Source organism: Amphimedon queenslandica, unplaced genomic scaffold, assembly GCF_000090795.2.
Source record: "Amphimedon queenslandica unplaced genomic scaffold, v1.1 AMPQUscaffold_13516, whole genome shotgun sequence".
In the NCBI taxonomy this organism is placed as follows: Eukaryota; Metazoa; Porifera; class Demospongiae; order Haplosclerida; family Niphatidae; genus Amphimedon; species Amphimedon queenslandica.
Genome location: NW_003546248.1, coordinates 572833 through 595265, shown reverse-complemented (window position 1 = coordinate 595265; position 22433 = coordinate 572833). Strand labels below are relative to the sequence as shown.

Sequence of the window (22433 nt, the reverse complement as noted above, 5' to 3'; positions counted from 1 at the left end):
CACAGTTTTCAAAGCGCTTTGATGCGCTTTGTTGATACAGCTGAAATAATGCACATTGATCTTGTTCACACTAGCATCTGGATTATGTATCATTTTGTGTTCTTGTTGCCATTGGTTTACATTGATCGAAGCGCATCACTTCACATCAATCCACCTCTGGAGGTGAAGTGAAGGTGATGCGCATCAATGCGCATTAATTCAAAACCACTATAGTGTGAACACGATTAATGCGCATCAATGCGCATTACTTGTGCCAGTGTGAAAAGGCCTATAGACACCTACTTTTGAAACTAGCCCCCACTTCTTCCTTTGATCTAAAGTTTGCAAACTATGGTGTTCTATAACATTGCATCATCGAGCAGTTTTAATCTTTGAACATCTTTTAACAATTCAACAGTAGAATAGAAGTTTTACAACATTAATTATTATCTCTCTGTCTCTTAGTTTATTATCATTAAATATTATTAAATTAATAATTATTATAATTTTTCATGCGAATCCAAATCCCTCTGGACATTCTCTAATAGCAATTAATAACATTTCTTGTAATTTGTCATAAGTCTCGTAAGGAGGAAGATCTAATTGGTTAAAACTACGAGAGAGGGTAGAGAGAGAGGAAAGAGGGAAGTATAACGGTCAATGTCTCACACAATATTGCTCTTTTTCTTACCAAGTGTGAGCTGATGGTAATCTATCAGTCGATCTATCGTCGCGATGAATTTGAAACTTTTGCATTCCGTTCATTCCCTCAAGAGCGGCAAACCCCTGGAGGGGGACCTTTGAGGTACCAGTCACAAACTGGAGGAACCTCGCTCTATCAGACTGGGAACATGAGCGTAATGCACGCCAGAACCATTGTACCTAAAGTACGTGTAAAAATAATGAAATAAAATAGAAAATGACATACTAAATTTAACATTTTAAAACTATTATTTACAAGTATATATCAGTGTTTCTGTAATGACTTTACAATTCTAATAGAGTTAGGGGTTTATCCCCGTTCAAAAATTTGAGTTTACTCTAACAGCCAAGAACATAGACTGCTTTATACTGCTGGCAAGTCTCAGTTTTATACATAGTTATTTGTAAAAGCTCTCATGGGTTGGACACAATGTGGTTAACACTCATCTACTTGTGTAAACTGTAAAATTAATATTTCTGACAAAAAATTATTAATGTCACAAATACAGATCACAGTTACAAACTTTCTAAACTTAGTACACTTGCAAACATGTACATGTATACTGTACATATGACTTTCATCCTTCTCCCTAATTTCTCTCTCTCTCTCTCCCCCTCACCTGCAAAGATGTTTCAGTGTATTTATGATATTCTGTGTTCCCTTTAAGATCATCAATATCTATCGCAGGCAGGCCAGATATAAGTAATTCAAGCTCCTGCTCGTTAAATATCGATATCAGGTTCTTGGGTATGACGTCGTAGAAACCTTCCAAGAAACTCTTGATTTGAGATCTCACTGATCCGGTCATCTTCATCTGGCAGGCTAGCTGCACGTACTCTCTTTTATTTGATTCTGTTACGATTAGCTCACGACCATTTGGTTTAAGATCCTTTGTCTCTGTCTTACCAAATTCTTCAATCTAGAGGAGAGAGAGAAAGGGAAACATAACCAATACTATTATGATGGTTTAAATAATAATAATAATATACATGTACTTATTATAATTAATATTCTAACTTTTCCTTTACCATTTTAAATTCTAATTTTTCTACATCTAAGTGCATGCATTTTTAACCTGTTGTATTTCTAATTATTGTACTTTTAATAATAATAATGATAATGATAATACTTTCAGACCTTAATCACTTGATTCATGAATCACTATGCCATTTATAAGTATTAACATCAGTAATACTTATTATCATTAATTATTCTTTATTAACATGTACATGATTACCTCTACACTGAAGGTTAGTTCCAGCCCAACCTCATCAATATCATGCTCCAGTAGATACACCATCCCTTGATAGAAGGCATAGTCCTCAGACTCCATATCAGTATAGTGTACAGCCTTTCCCAATATGTGCTTATAGAAAGACCGCGTGAAATAGCAGTCCAGCAATTTATTGTCGTAGATAGCTTTAGCAATAATCCTACCAACAAACTTGAAGTAGTTGAGATGTTCCGGATTAATATGTGAGCTTGGATTAGGCATATAAGTCACACGATCTCCGGGCGTGGTCTTAAACAAAGCATAGTTAGGGTTGAACATTTCACGGGCTATGATGAGGTACCATTCCCGCAGCAACCCTCCAGCGTCTTGCCCCTCCTCTCCGTCAAACGTGATGTACAGGCTAGCCTTTAGTTCTTCAGGAGACCGACGGTAGAGTTCCCTGTAGGAGTCTTCGAAAACGTGACTACGTCGTATGTGAATGACTAGTTCGTCTCTCCTCAGTCCTTCTTCCATTTGCTCTAGCTCTTGTCTGAAGTATCGTCTCTTTACATCAAAGTCAAGGAGCCGCGTGTGGTTGACCAGGACAGAGAAGGGTCCTTCTGATAGGGGAATTGTCGTTTGTCTTAGAATCTGATTGAGGACAGTTCTGTGCCTCTCTATGGAGAGAGAGGGGGAAGTGTGAATAAGTGTAAAAATATAGGGACATCAATACGTATTTTGGAGTCATTTTTGGGAAAAAATTGGCTCTTTTTTTAAAAAAAAAAGCTCATAACTCAAAAAATACTTGTCAGAATCGGCTTAAACTTTGTACATAGCATAAGGACATCAATATGTATCATAAAATGTAATAAAAATTTGAGGTAATTTCGGAGCCATTTTTTTTGGAAAAAACCATGGGCTATATAGCCTTGGGTATTTTTCAGATTTTTGGCGTTTTTTAAAAATGGCCGTAACTTGAAAAATTAAAGTCGGAATCGGCTCAAACTTCCTACATAGCATAAGGACATCAATATGTATCAGAAAATGTAATAAAAATTTGGGGTGATTTCAGAGCCATTTTTTTGGAAAAAAGCATGGGCTATAGCCTTGGGTAATTTTCAGATTTTTGGCGTTTTCTTAAAATGGTCGTAACTTGAAAAATTGAAGTCGGAATCAGCTCAAACTTTCTACACAGCATAAGGACATCAATATGTATCAGAAAATGTAATAAAAATTTGGGATGATTCCGAAGCCATTTTTTTGAAAAAAAAAAACTATGGACTTTTCAGAAATCGGCATAATTTTTACGTGAATACACTCTTTGTTACAAATAGTACATGTACATGTACTACATAGCAGTAGTACTACACATACATGTACATTACCTGCAAATTTAAGAAACCGGGCTGTCTCAGGAGGTAAATGTGCATAGACATCATCAGTGGAGTCCGTAGCTAAAGGAGTGGATGGAACTGGACTCAAATGACTAACGCTACCACTAGCAGGAGCAGGGGAACCAGGGATACTCTCGGTATCGCTAATAGTATGAAAGGACGGTAGTCTTCTAGAGGCTGATGAAGACTGATGCCCACTCCTGTCTCCTCTACCAGGTGCTCTGGTTCCACTAGGAGTAGAGGAGTCCGTGGCTTCAGCGTGCACTAGGAAGAATGCTTCAACTGTTGGTTGCAGTGCTAGGACAGCGTGAGGGTCGTACGTACAGGCGAGAGCATCTAAACACTCGCTTAGCTTCGACCAGAGCACCTCCAGGTCTAACTGAGAGGAAAGGTGAGGGAGTGAGTCAGACTTTGACTCATCTTGTTCCTTTGAAGTAGCTGGCCTCTCTCCTCCTTCATTCAAGACTTCATCAACAGGAGGTATAGACCTCTCTCTGTCAAAGCCCCTCCCCTCTCCTCTAGAAGTCGGAGTCCCTTCAGCTCGGAGCATGGCTAGGGCCGAAGTCGTAGCTGCCGACTCTCTTAACTGACAGACAACTTTTAATAACCTTAAAAAGAAGGACTGTTGCGATCCTTTACATATGAGTGGCTCCATACAGGGTAGATGCAAATCACTGGAATGATCAACCACGCCTCTAGTACCTTGCACTGTAGGCAAAACAACACCTTCCACAGTTCCAAGTGACCCCGTTCCTCCTCTACTAGTGGGGGGAGATTCATCGTCATTTGAGACTTGACGTTTCATGACTGACGGCATGATTGCGTTGAGCTCCGTTAAAAGGGTAGATATCTGGGAGTGAAGGTGATGTCCTATTTCTTTAATACCTTCTAATAATATGAGCAGTATTGACTCTCTTGTAGACTGGCCACAGCGGGACAGATTAATGAGTAAACTAGTTGCATCGTCAAGAGTATCTTCAGAACACTTACCAGACGTTAGTAACGTAATGGTTCCTTTTAATAAACTAACTGATACCACAGACGATGAGAAACAAGACGGCTCTTCCCGTACGGGCGTGGGAAGGGGCGGAGGCTCTGTTGCCATTTCAACAGACGAGGGAGGGTCAATAGTGACAGTGACGGATGGCGTGACGGCACTAACTGTAGTGACGTCTACATGAATATGCTCTTCATCACTGCAAGCAACAGCGGACTTCTTCTCCTTTGAAATGTTAGCTTTTCTACTCAGGCCTTGTTTGGGAATGGCACCAGAAATGACGGAAAGGACTCTCAATAGTTTATCAACGAGAGACACGCTGGACTGTATCACCGAATGACTGAACAAAGACATTAACTGACCGATAGGAGCAGCTGCAAATAAATCAGACTCAAGTCGCTCCTCTTTGCTGTCTTGCGAATATTGAAACGTTTTTGTTGAATATTTGCCTTTTCTATGTGAGGGGGTGGACCCACTGGGATTAACAGAAGAGTCCAACTTAAACAATATCTGCCAGAAATTACTAAGGACGTCATTCGGCATAACCTCGTTACTCTTTTGAACAGAAGGCAACAGAGCAGGAGGGAGGAAAGAAATTGGAAACTGCCGAGCTAGAAATATCAGTAATTCAAGGACGTTGTTGCATATGGAATGACTGGCATGGGGATGTATGTGAACAGAGGGTGTGGTCACTTTACCATAACCACCAGAGAACTGGAGGACAGGAGCGTGAGAGCCTAGGGCAGCATTAATACTGACTGTTAGCCACTGGGGAGGGTGGGTGGAAGGAGGAGCCGTCTGACTGCCTATAGATCTCGTTTGACCGGTTAGAGAACTCGTTTGAGCTGAGGACGAGGACTGTTGGATGGAGAGGGTGGGAGGGAGAGGGCAGGTGTGAGAGAGAGGCGGAGACTGGGCTGTGAAATGAGCCTCTCTTATAATGGCAAGTAGGCTAGATATGACCCAGGAACGAGAGGGAAGATGCTGAGAGAGAGACCGAAATATTCTAAATAACCTATTAAAGTGTAATTTGCTTTGATCTAAGAACAGCAACACCAGAAGACAGACAAGCGACTCTTGATCAAGCATCTGTTTGGTGCCAGTCTCACCGCCGGTACTACTGTTGTTATTATCACGCATAAATGAGTGAGTGAAAGACGTTAGGCCGCTAAGAGGATGATCACCTGACGAGAGAATAGCATAACGTAACTGCCCAATCCTTGCACCAGTTCCTCCAGTACTAATGGCATGAGACCAAGAAGGTATTTGAATACGTGAGGCGATATGATGATGTGCTAGGAACTGTCTCCGTCTGTTCTCTCTCTCTTGTCTGATGACTCGTGCTTCTGCCGCTATCTCTTCCGGTAACTGATTCACTTGAGTGTCATCCATGTCAGACAGAACAGTCCGTCTTAGCTCTGGGGTTAGTGATGTGAAGAAGCTCATTGCGTCTGCTGGTTGGGACTGTCTGGCTTGTTCCATTCTCTGCTGCTGTATAACCTATTGAGAGAAGAGAAATGTACATGTGAAAACTAATAAAAATCATGTAATAATAATGTATTAAGAATGAATAAAAACAATAATAATAATAAATGAAAACAACAACAAAATAACAAAAAATCAATGTAATAATATTACATGTAAGTCCCTTACTTCTTCTTGTATATCAGGAGGCAGTGCAGCCAGCACTTCAGGGTTGATGGACTGAACTGATCCAGCGGTAGCCAGGACCCCAGGGGTAGCCCCTCCTCCTGTATTACCACGTCTACTGTTCCTCTGCTGCTCTCTTTCATACTGAGCCAACACCTCTTGTCTGATGGAGTCAGGGAGGGCAGCTAAGAAAGTTGGATCAATACCATCAGGTAAGTCTGAGCTACTACTAGAAGCCACTGCCCCAGTAGGTGCCTGTGATACTGGTATGATCTCTGAGCTAGCAGACACTACTGCAGTAGGCTGTGGATTAGTGGTAGCGCTAGTGACAGATGGAGTGCTATTGTCTAGTTGCATCGACTGTGAGTCATCATTACCAAGAGGCCACGTAATGCTGTGGACAGTCAATGAGCTACCGCCAGCAGAAGAGGATTGTAACTCGGAGGATGAGGGAGAGGAATATACTGCAGAGCTTCTTTGCTGAATACCAGAGTCTTCTTCAGTGAGAGGAGTAGCTTGAGAAGGAAGAGAATGTGGTGGCATTTGTAGGGAGGACATTAAAGGAGCCAGTGTATCAGAAGGGCTGGGTGAACCGGTAGAAGCTGTGGTGGTTGCTGAGAGAAATGGTACAACTGTCATCATAGAAGAGGAAGACACAGGAGGAGGTTGTAAGTGATTAGAACTAGGAGGTGAAGTGGTTGTAGGTGGTATAGTTGATTCCAGCGGATTAAAGACTGGATTTAAATGTGTTGATAACTCTCTAGCTAGAACATCAGCGAAATTAGACGTGGCTAATACACTAGTAGAAGCAACAAGAGGTAGAGGAGATATTACTGTAGTGGTGGTAACAAGGGCATCACTGCTAACTGATGAAGATACTGTACTACTAGTAGACTGAGGGAATGGTGGGGCAGTCTGCTCATGACTTGGTAGCAACTGTGTGAATACAGGGAGCCTTGAGGCAGAGGAGGAGGAGGGAAGAGAAGAAGGGGGAGAAGGTTGAACTGATGAGAGATTAGCAGGTTCAGACTGGCTCTCGGGAAGTGGAGGAGTAGGGCCTCGTGCTACTGCTGATAGAAACGTGTAGAGTGGATCGCTGGGATTGATCTGAGATAGCATTGCTCTAGCAGAAACTTGAGATCCATCAAAGGACGAGAGGTCAGGAATACTACCAACAGTATGACCTGGACTACCAAACAACAGAGGGTAACTAGAAATAGGCGTGGCACTGCTTGAGACAGAAGTCACATGACTAGACACTGTAGCAGCAGCAGCAGCAGTAGGTTCAGATGTTGCATCAGTTGACGAAGACGTCATGTGACTCTGCGCGTGTCTATTAACAATATCTGCTAGTACAGGGTCAATGTCGCTAGTTGATGGAGCCTGTGCTGTGTCAGTGTTCCTCATTTCAGCCACAGTTTGAGCTAGGGCGTCCGCTACTGCCCGTAAACTGCTCTGTAACTGCTCAACGGACCTAGAGCCATTCCGTGGGGTAGCAGTTGAGGGAGTGGCCTCGTCCGAAGGATTAGGAGCAGTGACTTGTTGGTCACTTGGAGGTCTTTCTTCTTCTCTCGTGCCCGAGGCCTCGGAAGTCTTAGGCTCTACAGTTTTTGAAGAAGACGACTGGGGCTCCGACTTTGTCTTGTTCTCTCTTTCTTGAAGATCGTCTTTTAGTTTCTGGAGCAATAAAGGTCTCAAAGCTCCTAAACAGACGTGGACAGTGTGACCATCAAGAGCTTGTGCCTCCTCCTTCCAGCGAGAGATAGAGTTAGGAATGTGTGTGGACTCAGGACTGTCTGATACTGAGGATGTGGGAGGGGCAGTGGGAGGAGCTAGTGTCGAGGATATGTGGTGAGTTGAATCATTAGTACGAGTACCTAAATGAAAATATTAATGAGATACATGTACAAAGCATGTGTGAATTTTAAAGTACATGTACATGTATGCATGTTCACAAAAAATGCTCTAAAATCTGGCTAAAGATCCTGTACTATTATAGTACAGGGTATTATGCTAAAAAGGCAATGTACAATTGTACATGTACGTACACAAATTTTGATCACAAATCCTCAAAATTACATTACTAGTAATACACATGTACTTACCTCCGCCTCCTCCAATGCTGAATGTCAGTACCTCATCAATACCAACAGAGTTACTAATATTAGTCAACAGTTGTTGTACAACATTAGATCTTGTCGCCTCAGACACGCCTCCAGTCACGCCCATTGAAGGAGGCGGGGCAGACGAAGGAACAAGAGGAGCATCACCTCTTGCCCGGACTAATAAAGGGTGTGAGCGAGGGAGGGAGGAGAGAGAGGAGGAGGGGAAGTTCCCGTCGGATAGAGGAGACCGAATGTGATAGGCACGAGACAGGAATGAAGCAGGGACGTGAACTCCAGGAAACAAATGCCCATCAAAACTCTCTGCCTCCCCTAATGGAAAAAATAATAAATACATTACATGTACTGTAATAACAAGTTTGAAAACAGCAAATTTTCTGTCATTTATTTTATTAACAATTTTGCTATTGAATATTAACTGTGTACTTTTACATGTGAAAGCAGTATACATGTACTGTATTAAGATTGTTCTATTTTCCTTTTCATCACTTACTCCATCCTCCAAAGTTCCAGGGTGGGAACTCCACATGAATCATGTCGTTGTCTCTCCTGCTGCTTATGTAGACGTCATCAGCTTCATCATAATCTAACTCAAGACCATCCTCATCCTCATCTTCATCTTCATCATCATCATCTTCCTCTTCTTCTCTCTCGTCTTCTCCATCAAATTCCTCTGCTTCGAGCTCAAACGTTTCGTCAACAAGATTCTCGCCTTGACCCTGTCCACCGGAGGGCATGTCACCCATGGTCATGGTGTCATGGAGGAAGCTGCTGTCAGAATGATTTTGATCATCTTCTTCTTCTTCTTCGTCCAGTCCTTCTCCTTCCTCTTCCTCGTCCTCTTCTACTGTTGTATCAGGACTGCTTTGATCATCATCATCATCATCATCATCATCAGTGACACTGGTATCTACATGTACATGTACATGTATATTAGGGAGGGAGAGAGGTACATTATAATGATTTCTATCAAAACTACATGTACATGTACATGTACATTGTGAGATATTTAAAACATTTAAACAGATCAATTTTAAAAGGGTTGAATCTTTTTTAGTTTAAACTTTGATATTCTTTTTGGCAAATTTAGTGAGGGATCATTAAAATACATCCAACAAAGAGGAGACATGTAAAGTTTATACATGTACATGTACATGTACCTCTATCTTCCATGTTTTCATCGTCCTCATGTTGGTAGGCTCCGCCCCCACTCCCATGCCTCCTACGAGGCTGATAGTAAGTGCTGTTCTGGCTCATGTCAAAATCGTCTTCAATCTCTTCGCCGGCAGAATTAATGTTGTCATCTTCATCGTGTTCGGCATCTTCCAACTCGTCGTCAATGTTGCTACCACTGTCAGAGGGAAAACCTGAGAGAGAGGATAAAAAATCAAGGGATTTAAAGAGAAACTTGAGTCCAGTGCTCCCAAATTTCTCTTTCACATGCATACATGTACATGTACATGTACATGTAGAGTTACATATACAGTACATGTATATAACTGTTACATATATAATGCCATACAATTATGTTATTGTTATTATTATTGTTGTTGTTGTTATTATTATTATTGTTGTTGTTATTTACTGTTTGCGCTGTTTTCAAACATTTCCAGTGGATTATTAGAACTGGGGGAATGCCCTGGACCTCTTTCCAATAACTCATCCACAATTTCCTAACAAAAAATATTAATAATAATAATATTATTAATAATAATAATATTATTAATAATAATAATATTATTAATAATTACATGTACATGTATATGAAACAAATAGTGGTATTATTATTATTATTATTATTATTATTATTATTACTACTACAGTACTACTACTACTACTACTATCATTATTATTATTATTATTATTATTATTATTATTTACTTCAAGTAGATTCCCAGGGTCTTGATTATATTCCCTAGCTGCCTGTCCACACCTCATCCCCAGCTCATGAGCTAAGGACATTGCTTCCTCTACTAGCGACTGGTCGCTGATGTCTTCATCATCTTCATCTTCTTCAATTTCATCAGCTTCCCTCTCTCTCTCCTCCTCACCATCCTCTCTCAATGGAATCAGGCTATTGTCTAACGGAGTAACTGGAACTGAATGATCTACAAACAACAACAACAACAAAGAACAAAATATTGATACTGTGCATAAAGAAAAATATTTATCACAAAATTACGCTGTACCTCTTGTCCCTCTCACTGGGGTAGTAAGTGAACTGGAGTTCATCAAAGGTAAGACCAATGGGTCAATAGGGAGAATGGGATGAGATGCAACTGGTGCAGTACTAGTAGATGCTCCTCCTCCTTCAGTTGATGATGATGATGATGTAACTGTTGTCACAGGTAGTACAGGAGGATTAGCTTGTGAGGTGGTACCTGAAGCTAAGCTTGATGAGAGTGGGTCTGGAAGAGGCGAAGACACTCCTTGCTGAAGATTAATTTGTTCTGATCCTCCAACTGCCCCTCTAGCTCCATCTCCCCCAGCACTAGGAGTAGTACTGCTAGCGGTAGCAGCAGCAGCTGTGGTGGCTCTCTTCTGGGCTGCTACAAACTGAGTCACTATCTTAGTCAGACACTCAAGTGGTTTGAGTATAGAGTTAATGGTGGTTGTTAGAAGAGGGCTGCACAGATCAAGAGAGTGGACAGCTTTAGCAAGGTCGGTAATGAAACCTTTTCGTATTAACATCCGTACAAACTGAGTCGGGTTGACAGTCGAACGGGTTGAGCTACTCGTCTGTGGCTCTACAATCTGCCCAAGAAGACTAGCCATGGCCCGTATGCGATGATGCTTTAGCTGGGACTCTACAAGGTTCAGAGAGCGAGTGAAGGCTGCCCTGAACTCTGTTACAAATGAAGAAAGAGCGTCAGTTGGTAGGGGAGCAGTGGCAAGGCACTGGAGGAAGACTTTGGAGAGTTTAGCTACCTGAGTAGCACTACTGCCTTGCATGTAAGAGACTGGAAGTAAATGATCAAATATGAAGGCTAATATGGACATCACCTAACAATAGATAATACAAAAAGAATGACATATTATATACACTGCAATAATACCACAGGCAAAATTTTGAGCAATAGCTATTACCATATACATCATGTAGCTACTGTAGGTGGCCCAAATTTTTTGTGAATAGCTAGTGAAATTAGCTTAATGAAAGAGTACATTTGGGGGGGGGGGATTAAACGAAAATTAACAAAAAATTGGGCCATAAAAATTTCTAGCTATACATGTATGGTACATGTAACAGTCACAAAACATGATTCCAGTGTACAACTGTACCTTTGTAGTCTGTGAATTATTTTGCCCAATCTTTATTTTCCTGTTGCTCTCAATAATCAAACGTGAAGTGGCCGGATAAGACTCTATTAACTCGGCTAGTAGCCTCAAAATGGCCGCTTGAGAAAACAGCAACTGCTCTCTTCCTCCCTTCTCCTCCACCTCTTTGTTACCCTCGTCTTGGACAAGAGGAACTTCCCGTCTCGACCCTCGTCCTTGCTCTGGAATGTTATCAACATCAAGAACCATATCCTCCGAGCGAAGGTCATCGTTTGTTACTTGACGACGATATGAGCTACGTCTAACCCGAGGGTTGTTACCCCCTCCTCCTCCAGCCCTGTACTGTACCACAGGAATAGACAAACCATCTATTAAACTATCTTCCTCCATCTTTGAGTGGGCGTGGTCAGACCCCTCACCCTCCAAAAAGGTCGAAGCACACAACTGATCCAGTAATAAGTTTATCAAGTTTACATGGAGTGGAGATAAAGAGGCGGAGTCTTCGGACTTAGCCCCGCCTACTTTTAACACAATTGGCATAAGTCTTTGGGTTGAATGGTAGTCTTCTATGCGTGGCGGGGCGGATGAAAGTTGTGCAACACGGGAAAATATCGACACAAAGAGTTCTTTATTCCTCGTAATACAAGGACCTAGCCTGCGTAGGACCACATCAAAGTCCCTCCGTCCCAAACCGTGGGCTTTTATCTCAGTGTCAGGGCTGGTTCCGCTCACAACTGAGCGAATCATAGACTCCATCTCTGACTCTAACAGTGAGCCGGTGTCAAGGATATGTCGCAATAGGAGGGCGGAGAGAGACGAGAAACCTTGAAAGGAGTTCTTCTTTGTTAGCTGGAGGAGGTGCATTGGGCCCTCCTCTTCCATGAATAGAGCTGCCAAGTGAGGCTGTCTCGTTAGCGAGAGGAGGAGCCTCATATTAGCATGAAGAGTATCAGGATCAATTGTACACGATAACAAACGAGTACAGGACCTGAAGTACAGAGAACAAGTACACTATACTAACTTGAGTTCATACTACTAAAAATACAGTATACAGAATCAAAAGTGGACTTCAGGAATAAGAAGTTTGTAAATGTACATGCACTACTACTACAGTATTATTGGTATTCTAAACCTCATACATGTAAGTGCTTGATACCATCTATCTGGAAATTTTTACTGTCGTTTAAATTTTACCGAATTAGAATTTTGCAAAAATTAGATCACCCGTATAATTACATGCCCCATTCAATAATACACGACACAGTCTTAATTTAGTAAAAATTAAATCACAGCACAATAAAACACAATGATTTTCTGCAGCACTAATTTCCTGATCTAAGGTACTCTGTACATGTACATCAAATTTTTTTCTAGAAGAGAAGTCAGTCAATTATTGTCTTACTTTACAACTGCAAGGGACTGCTCATCAGACAGACCTACAAACCAGCCAGGCTCTAGATGAGAGAGAAAGAGGATAGAAGTGTAATTTTACTAGTGAGTTACTTTTAAAGGAGGAAAGTTGAGGTATTTCATAGGGCATTAGTGAACCATCTTGCTTCTTTCGAGGGATTTCAAGTCTAATAACAGCTCTTTGAGTGTTAGTATCCAGATTAATCTGAGGAGAGAGGGAGAGAGAGAGAGAGAGAGAGAGAGAGAGAGAGAGAGAGAGAGAGAGAGAGAGAGAGAGAGAGAGAGAGAGAGAGAGAGAGAGAGAGAGAGAGAGAGAGATGCATTATTAATGTTCTGTTATCATACCAACTACCTCCAATGATGCAGTGATGGCCGAGTGGTTAAGGCGTTGGACTCGAAATCCAATGGGCTATGCCCGCGCAGGTTCGAATCCTGCTCACTGCGCTTTTTTTATTTTTAACCCTCTTATTTTCATTTTTTTTCAATTCCTTTTTAAATTTATTTTTTACTTCTTGACACATCTTACAAAAATTTTTCTTTATTTAAAACATATGTACATGTACATGTGGTAATTTACTAAAACACACAATATGCATTTACATAGCATGTAAGATTACTGAAAGATTACTGAAAGATTACTGAAGCAATCCTTACCTGCAACATGTTACTAAACTGTATAACGGAGCGCTGCCTTGAAGTTTGTATCCTAATAATTTTACTGATCATAATTATTAACTTAATCAATTATTTCCAACCTTGCCATTGAGTCGCCATCTTTGTATGCATTTTCAATATTTTTGTTAATGTCGCTCGAAAAGAAACACCACCTGCTGTTCATGCTTTCAAAACACAACCAAACGCCATTACAATCCTAAAATAACCATCAAAATTAACAATATGTGAATGGGCATGGCTATTAATTAATTGGGCGTGGTTACTCATTAATTGGGCGTGGTCATTACCTTATTAGGAGGTCTGTGCCAAGTTAGAAGTGTCTCCATTCCTTGCCAAAGTTCTAGTACCAGCAAAAGTGGAGACAACCACCTGGAAAGTAATAAATAATATACAATGTACATGTACATGTACATATGTGAACTAACAAAGGTGTTGCTGGAGTGTTATTATTATCAGTAGTTCCTCCTCCTCCTTTCTTAATGACTGACCATTTCTCTTGGACGGTGCTCAATAGAGTAACAATTTGAGATAAGATATCACTAGAACATAGTATTGAAGAACACACCAATGGCATCTCCTATAAATGAAAATAAGAATTGTCATATTAACAAGAGATAGAAAGAGGCGTGTTTATGTACATGTACATAAACATGTACATACATGTATATGTATATGTACATGTACATATAGATTGCTGTACCTCCATTATTAGAGCTAAGAGACAAATGTAAAAAGCATTAGAGTCTATTGGGCCAGTAGTGAGTTCATAGCTTCCATCATTGAGTTTCTTCATGACGACAGACATTGCTTCCATTGCCTAAGAAAGAGATTCATATGTAGTGCAGTACGAACAATAAAATTTTATTAATTGATAATGTAAATACAGATGTACATGTACATGACGTAGCTGTCCTTGTGCTTTTAATACAGCCATTGTAACACTAAAATCAATCATTAGTACACAGCTGGTACATGTACATGCATATACATTGTACATGCGTATACATATAAGCAATGGCGGCTTTAAAACTAACTTTAAGTTTTATCTTCTCTAGAGCAGCACTCCTCCACTGGCTGCCATTACGCTCACAGAGAGACGAAATGAGATCACAAGCTTTATACACAGTTCCCTCAATCAAAGGAATAGCAGTTAATAGACCTTCTAGGAGGTCTTCGCTGAATTTAGTTAGAACTGATCCATCAAGAGGCTTAAGAGTGTCACTGCTGCTAGTTGAAGGTGAAGTGGTCGGTTTCTCTTTGGGTTCCTGCTCCATTTTTTCATCAGTTGGTGGCTGTTGGAGGGAGAGAGCAATAGCTTGAGCTAATTGTTCTTCTTCTGTCATTGACTAAAAATAAAAGTAGAAATAAAGAAATGTATACGTGTACATGTTAAAGAAGAGAAAGGGAAGAAAAAGAAACAGAAAAACGAGAGAGAGAGAGAGAGGGAGAGAGAGAGAGAGAGAGGGAGAACACACTCTAGTATCAGCAGCAGAGGATGAAGGAGGGTGGGTGAGTATCCACTCCATTGAAGCAGCGAGGTTATTACCAGTAGCTAAGAGAGCCTCTTCAGCATGGAGCTGCTCAAATCCCATATCCATTAACTAATGAAATCACATGATAGTCACATGATGGTTAAACTAGTTCTCACCTGTTGTAAGTGTAAAGGGTCGGCCCGAGGGATAAATGGAGCAGAAGGTGTTTCAGGGACAGCTGGTGTTGAGGAAGAGGAAGAGGTGGCACCTCCGTTGAGTTCATTCAATTTAGTTTCAAGTAACTGGATGTACAAAAGAAGCAAGTACATGTACACAAAATTTTAAATCCATAGGTAAATATTTTAGTCGGAAGTACATGTACATGTATACTACATGTACATGTAGTTCTAACTTCGCAAAAATACATGTACATGTCAGAAAAAATTCCTAGCTATTCTGACAAAATAGTACACTGATTCTGATCAAAATTGGATTTTTTATGAATTTTTAAAGTTGCTCTAAAATTGGTCCAAAAATTGTCACAAATTTTGTGACAATGGAACTAATGGGTTTTTGCTTGTCACGGATTTTGTGACAGTGGAACTAATGGGTTTTTGCTTGTCACGGATTTCGTGACAATGGAACTAATGGGTTTTTGACGCAAATAGTATGCATCAGGGAAAATTATAAAACTGGAGAATTCTCAGATCCTTTTTTGATTTTGGCAAAATATTTTTAGCAACTTTGAAAATTCAAAAAAGCAACTTTAATCTGAATCAGCTAAAACTTAATACATGAAATAAGGTGCATCAGAAGATACAGCACATGTACATGTACATAACAACTACCTTTTCACTGGAGTAAATGTGCTTGATTGTAGTTAGCAAATGTTCAGTCATTGCTGGCGTTGCATTGTTCAGTTTTAAAGTACCCCAGAGCTTCTGTACGCATGGAAATATCGCCTAAGACAAAAATAAAAAATAATATGATCATCATCATCACAATACATGTACTGCATACATTCTGTGCTTTCAATATAAACTCCAAGGGATTGAACAAAGGATTGAAATTAAGTTTCTTGGAATGTCTACAAGACGGAGGGGGAGGAGGAACAGGGAGGGTGTGGCTCGACTCCAGTATAGCCGAAGCATTGATTAGCTTCTCAGCAAGATTAAGCCATGCCTCTAAGAAGTCCGAGGCCACAGCATGATCGGGATTAACAGAAAATGAAGCCCATAAAGGATCTGCATTAGCTCTCTCAATATGCTCAATAGCAGTATAAAAAGTCCTAAAAATAAATAATAAATAAAATACATGTACATGTACATGTACATGTATCATTAACATGAAAACATGAAACACACGTAGAACATGAGTCAGAGATGTGTAACATGAATCACGTTTCTTGAATCTTGCACATGATTTATTACATGAAACATTGATCCCAATTTTGAGAAAACCAGTACTTTTTTGTACTAATTCTTCCAACAGGGCATGTACATGTATATGAACATGTACATGTAAATGTTACTACAGTCTGCTAGCATCACATGACACAATGTCACGTGACATAATTCCACAAACTGAAGTTATTCAATATAGCACTCGACCCTATTGCAAACCAGTGAACATACACACATCACTGCTGCTACACACACAGAGTGCAAATATGTACATGTACATGTACTGTAAAAACATGTACATGTACTGTAAATACATGTACATGTATACATGTCTATCACTTACTTGATGAATGATTCCAGTACGTTCTTTTTAGCGAAGGAGTGCAGCATGAGATGGTACGGCTGAGCGTGTTCATCAAACAATAGTAACAGACAAAAATCAACGGCATACATCTTGAACGTCATACTAGATAAATAAAATAATAAAAATACTAATATTGTGGAGCCAGAAAAAAAAACAAAATACGTGTACATGTATGTACATGTACAGTACATTTTGCTTCATTCTGTGCATACTCAATGAGATGTGGCTACTACTCTGTCAAAAATAATACACATGTACATGTACAATTCAAGCTATACAACAGTTTTGCTATTAGGTACAGGCTCAGATTTTTCTTTCACTTCCCCCTCTCTCCCTTACCCAGAGAATAGCCATTTCTTAGCGTCAGAGTTGGTAAAAACAGAATCTCCTTCTTCTTCGTTCTCGTCTTCAGTTCCCATGGGAACAGGCACCACCCACGTCAGACTCTCTAGCAATAAATCAGTTACTTTCATGCTAACGGCCACAGCATTATCAGACAAAGGAACGTAAATGGGTGTGGTCATTCCCGCCCCTCTTCTAGCCGGTCTTTGAAGAGGACCTGTTGAGAGACGGACCAAAAGACTCATCAGTTCAGCAAGAGACCGGCCGACACGTGACGTAACTACAAGAGGAGGCGTGAACGACTTTAGAGTTGATATGAACGATTTTGCTTCTTTAGTCACACCTTCCCTGTTTCCAAATAATGCCCCTCTAGAAAGAGCCTCCTGTGAGGCGGATCCTTCTTTTAACGAGCTGGGTGTGGTTTCATCGTTGACCGAAGCAGCCGCTAGGACGATGAACCCCTCCCAAACAAGAGAGCGATAGAGTTTTGATAATTGAGAAAGGACATCAAGACCAGTTGGAGTAGCCCACTGCTGTATACACAACTGACGGGACTCAATCTAAATAAACAAACAAATAATGATAAATAAATAAATAAATAATGATAAATAAATAAATAAATAATGATAAATAAATAAATAAATAAATAAATAATAGATAAAATACACGTACACCTACACATGTACATGTACTGTACATGCATAGTCCACTAGCTTTTACTAGCATATACAAGTTAAATGTTTTTAAAGTACATGTACATGTACATGTACATGTACATGTACATGTTTTGGTACTAATTTTAGCTTTTTCTATAAGTTTAGTAACTGTACATGTACAGTAACTACTGTATTATTAATAAGCAATGATCTACATGTACATGTACATGTATAATTATACATGTAACTTCAATAACTTTTAAAAATAATTTTGATTGTAAAATCCTTGCTGCTAGTAGACTTTAAGCTTGCTAAAAAAGCAATTACAATTTGTACATGTACATGTACATGTACATGTACATGTACATGTACATGTAGGAGAGCTACAACTTACTTGTGCGCATTTAGACAAGTTAATAAATAGCTGAATGTAGCCACCGGCTGAAGAAAGGTTGTGTAATAGTGAGGACTGCTCCGGAGAAGAGTAGGAATTAACCTCCTCGAGAAGGACTGACTGCTTGGCTTGCTCTGGGGAGTCAATGAATGGCTTCAGCTTATTAATGACATCAGAGAGTTGGGATAGACCTTCGGAGAGTAACTTGGTACTATGAGAAACGTTCTGAGAGAAAAAGAGACGAATAAAATAATAAATAAATAAATAAAATTGTGAAATAATAAATAAATAAAATTGTGAAAAACTTATTCTAGTTATACACTGTACATTCTCCGCAAATTTTAGTGCTACATGTACATGTAATTGTAAATGTATTGTGTATGGTTGAGGAGTGACTCACTAGTATTGATTTGCAGGCGGAGGTTATGGAATTACAAGCAGAAGAGGTTGGGAAGCTGAGAGGGAGTGCAGGAAGAGAGAGGAGAGAGAGAAGAGGCTTGAGACCATCATTGAGTATAAACTCATTAATGTGATCATCGGATGAGCTAGTGCTAAGAATAGCATCCACAAAATTAACAACATTAAGAGTGAACTCCGTCAGTGGGAGGGAGGACGCACTAGAGAGAGAGAGAGAGAGAGAGAGAGAGAGAGAGAGAGAGAAAAGGAAATAAACAATAATAGTAACATTATTTTATTATTAAAATTATTCTTAAAATCATGGACTATTATAATACTCTACACATACATGTACGTGTACATGAACAACATAAAAGAACAAATGTACAGTATGTACATGTACATGTACCAGCAAAATAGAAAAAATTGTATTGCAGATACATGTACATGTATGATTGTACATGCATACATTTACATTTACATGTACATGTAGGAGAATTTTTACCGTCTCTTCTTAGCCTTGACTCTGCCTTCTTCCTCTTCGTCCCCTTTCTCTTCAAACATTTCCTCATCTTCATCGTCAGTTTCATCATTGGTAACAACATCATCCTCCGATTGGTGGGAGGACTTGGCCACACCCTCTACCCCGCCCACTCCAGTCTCGGCAGACACGTTACTACCCATCTGACATAACTTGTTGAGCAGCTAAAGAAGAAAGAAATAAACCAAGTACAGGGCAAATTTCAAGGGGATTTTTTTCAAAAATTGGCCGATTTTTTCCTGGGAGAAATTACATGTACCTGTAAAATTTTTTTGATAAAAATTAAAATTTCTGAGAACAAGAAATTTATTTTAATTGTTCTTCTCTTACCCTCACTAAAGCTTTCATTACACTTGATTTGAGTAACGGCTGGTGTCTCATTAGTTCATCCATTGCTGAGCCAAGATTAGAGGCAGTATCACCTAAAAACAACATCAGACAATTACTTGTACATGTACATGAATAATATAAGTGTTGTAGCAACTTCAGTGGCTGCAGAAAAAACATTAAACAAAAATAATAAACAATAATAATAAATAATAATTTATTAAGACATTGTACTTGTATGTACAAATACATGTACATTGTATAACAATAAAATTTATAACAAAATGGATGTACATTGTACATGTACAGTAGGAATATGAAATAAAAATATAATATAATCACATAAAATATCTATCACACACACGTACCCAGGGGATCATTCCCTCTTTTGCGTCTCATTGCTGGTAGGTAGTCGGACGATATCAATACTCCAAATAAATGATCAAAAGGTTCGGCTTCAATGAAGACCTGAAGACCACGAGCATTGAGACATATAGCACTCAATATACTGGGAAGGGAACTAAGGACTTCACGAGTAACTGGGATCTAAGGAAGTGGGAGGAATGTATCAAAAAATGCAATAAAAATTTGGGGTGATTTCGGAGCCATTTTTTCAAAAAAAACCATGGACTATAGCCTTGGGTATTTTTCAGAATTTTGGCAATTTCTTAAAATGGCCGTAACTTGAAAAATTAAAGTCGGAATCAGCTCAAACTTTCTACACAGCATAAGGACATCAATATGTATCAGAAAATGTAATAAAAATTTGGGGTGATTTCGGAGCCATTTTTTCAAAAAAACCATGGACTATTATAGCCTTGGGTATTTTTCAGAATTTTGGCGATTTCTTAAAATGGCCGTAACTTGAAAAAGTAAAGTCGGAATCAGCTCAAACTTTCTACACAGCATAAGTGCATGAATATGTATCAGAAAATGCAATAAAAATTTGGGGTGATTTCGGAGCCATTTTTTCGAAAAAACCATGGGCTATAGCCTTGGGTATTTTTCAGATTTTTGACGTTTTTTTAAAAATGGCCATAAGTCGAAAAATTTAAGTCAGAATCACCTTAAACTTTCTACACAGCATAAGGACATCAATATGTATTAGAAAATCTAATAAAAATTTGGAATGATTTCGGAGCCATTTTATGGGAAAAAAAACCATGGGCTATAGCCTTAGGTATTTTTCAAAATTTTTGGCATTTTCTTAAAATGGCCGTAACTTAAAAAATTAAAGTCGGAATCAGTTCAAACTTTCTACTAGAGCTGAAACAGATATCCTGATTATCCGGATATCCGTTTATAAATTTAGTATCCGGATAGTAATTTTTGACAAATAGGATAATTAAACTTAATAACTAGACTTTATAACTAATTAATGCAATTCTGTCAGTTAATGACCAGCAATAAAAGAGTAAGTTCTTGAAGCTACCAACCTTGTCAGCCACTTCTTAATCATTTTTGAGCTTCTTAACTACCAGAAATGTACAAGAATAACATCCTGGGGAATAAAAACTTTGCTTTTTTGATGTCTGCAGTCACTAACTAATTAACTTTTATTAATTAACTATCCGGCAAATATCCGAAAGAAATTTCAACAGGATATCCGGATAGTAAAATACCACATCCGTTTCAGCTCTACTTTCTACACAGCATAAGGGCATCAATATGTACATGTACATGATGCACATGCAAGGAAATGCTTCTCTTACTTTTTTATTAATCAGCGAATTAAGTATTATCCATGGCAGTCCATTGTCCTGTAGTGGTGTCAGTTGGGACGGATCATGAAATATAAATGTTGTAGCAACTTCAGTCGCTGCAGAAAAAAAACAATAAATGATAAATAATAATGATTTATTAAGACGACAATAAACTCCAACTCTCTTCCTTTCGTCCTAACCAGGTAGGTATATCGATGGTCCATAGTATTCAGCATTGCTTGCTATATGAGCCAATGAGCCCGGCAGTGAAGAATCAACAACTAAAAGAAATATGGAAATGTTTTAAGTTTCACAAAATCAATAAAAAGCAATTTTTGGGGTTTTAATTTTTCGCAATTTTCTACTTTTGCAGCTATTTTTAATCAATTTTTGCAGACTTTACTTTCATCTTAATTACACGTACATGTCTCTTTACTTGTATTTTAGACGCATATACATGTACCTACACGTACATGTACATATGTACATGTAATTATTAACTCACAATTTCTAATGTTTTCAGTAAAAGTTGGGTCTGGTACAGCTTTCTTAACGAAATTAAGTATCGACTTTATGAGAGCTGAACGTTCGGGCATGCACTGTACGCCCTCAGCCACGCCCCCAGCCCCACCTCCAACACTACTTCTAGCCCCACCCCCAGTAACTGGCTCTAATGAAGTAGGAGGAGCTTCAGTCTCCATTTCTGCTGACTCAGGAGCCGAGCGTACAACAGGTGACAGGAGGTTGGGTACGTCTCTCTTGCATTGCTCAATTTCCTCTTGTAACCGTAGCAACATCTTGTCCCACCCACCCAAACTGTGGAATGCAGTCATGTCCAGGTTAGTGATTAGGTCAATGACTCTGACAGCTCTAGTAACCAGCTGGAGGGAGAAAAAGTAACATGAATTACATGTACATGTACATTTACAAGCAGTAGAAAATTTTGTTTTAGCAAAATTTAACTAATATGCATAGTACATGCATGTACATGTAAGTTTGCTAAAATTTTTAATGGATCTTTCCAAAAGCAATTTGTCTATAGAGTTTCATCATTCATCATGAAAACTTAAAAAAAAATAATGATGATACTAATAATAGGACACTGACTGTTATATTAGTAGGTTCGATTGCTTTCCATTCCAGTACCAAAAGGAGTGACTCCATTATCCCACTGTTAACTAATGCATCTCCACCTACAGTACAGTAGTGATTATAAAGTCATGTGAGAGTCATGTGACAGAAGAAGGCGTGGCTGTCAACTCACTAGCTTCGTATGTTGCCAAGTGGTAGAGAAAAGAAAATAACGAAGTTGCAAAGAACAAAGGAAAGTCAGTACTTCTACCATCTGGACCTACAAAAAAATAAAAATTGTCTTATCAATAAAATACACATGTACATGTGTATTTTATTGA

At 39.2% G+C, this 22433-nt stretch overlaps 1 protein-coding gene and 1 non-coding gene across 2 annotated transcripts in view; one reads left to right on the top strand and one right to left on the bottom strand.

The window, feature by feature from the left end:
* Positions 1–362: 362 nt before the first annotated feature.
* The window catches only part of LOC100641998 (E3 ubiquitin-protein ligase HUWE1-like), a 25736-nt gene continuing 3665 nt past the window's right edge, over positions 363–22433 (bottom strand). The window contains exons 12-48 of the mRNA XM_020000165.1: positions 22286–22372; positions 22129–22214; positions 21527–21902; positions 21222–21302; positions 21031–21137; positions 19687–19864; positions 19322–19413; positions 18956–19155; positions 18455–18671; positions 18055–18279; positions 17002–17564; positions 16642–16764; positions 15916–16183; positions 15744–15857; positions 15072–15197; positions 14899–15024; positions 14458–14769; positions 14124–14240; positions 13849–14000; positions 13711–13792; positions 13504–13619; positions 13403–13454; positions 12842–12953; positions 12741–12792; positions 11342–12326; positions 10249–11062; positions 9941–10167; positions 9645–9732; positions 9220–9426; positions 8553–8969; positions 8042–8371; positions 5940–7813; positions 3281–5786; positions 1920–2572; positions 1302–1601; positions 671–861; positions 363–592 (exon numbers count right to left, since the gene is read on the bottom strand). Of these exons, the coding sequence (XP_019855724.1) occupies positions 490–592; positions 671–861; positions 1302–1601; positions 1920–2572; positions 3281–5786; positions 5940–7813; positions 8042–8371; positions 8553–8969; positions 9220–9426; positions 9645–9732; positions 9941–10167; positions 10249–11062; positions 11342–12326; positions 12741–12792; positions 12842–12953; positions 13403–13454; positions 13504–13619; positions 13711–13792; positions 13849–14000; positions 14124–14240; positions 14458–14769; positions 14899–15024; positions 15072–15197; positions 15744–15857; positions 15916–16183; positions 16642–16764; positions 17002–17564; positions 18055–18279; positions 18455–18671; positions 18956–19155; positions 19322–19413; positions 19687–19864; positions 21031–21137; positions 21222–21302; positions 21527–21902; positions 22129–22214; positions 22286–22372 (12659 nt within the window). The 3' untranslated portion in view covers positions 363–489. The remainder of the gene's footprint in view (positions 593–670; positions 862–1301; positions 1602–1919; positions 2573–3280; positions 5787–5939; positions 7814–8041; positions 8372–8552; positions 8970–9219; positions 9427–9644; positions 9733–9940; positions 10168–10248; positions 11063–11341; positions 12327–12740; positions 12793–12841; positions 12954–13402; positions 13455–13503; positions 13620–13710; positions 13793–13848; positions 14001–14123; positions 14241–14457; positions 14770–14898; positions 15025–15071; positions 15198–15743; positions 15858–15915; positions 16184–16641; positions 16765–17001; positions 17565–18054; positions 18280–18454; positions 18672–18955; positions 19156–19321; positions 19414–19686; positions 19865–21030; positions 21138–21221; positions 21303–21526; positions 21903–22128; positions 22215–22285; positions 22373–22433) is intronic.
* On the top strand, positions 13111–13192 carry Trnas-cga (transfer RNA serine (anticodon CGA)). Its single transcript has one exon. It is a non-coding gene; the product is annotated as a tRNA-Ser (tRNA).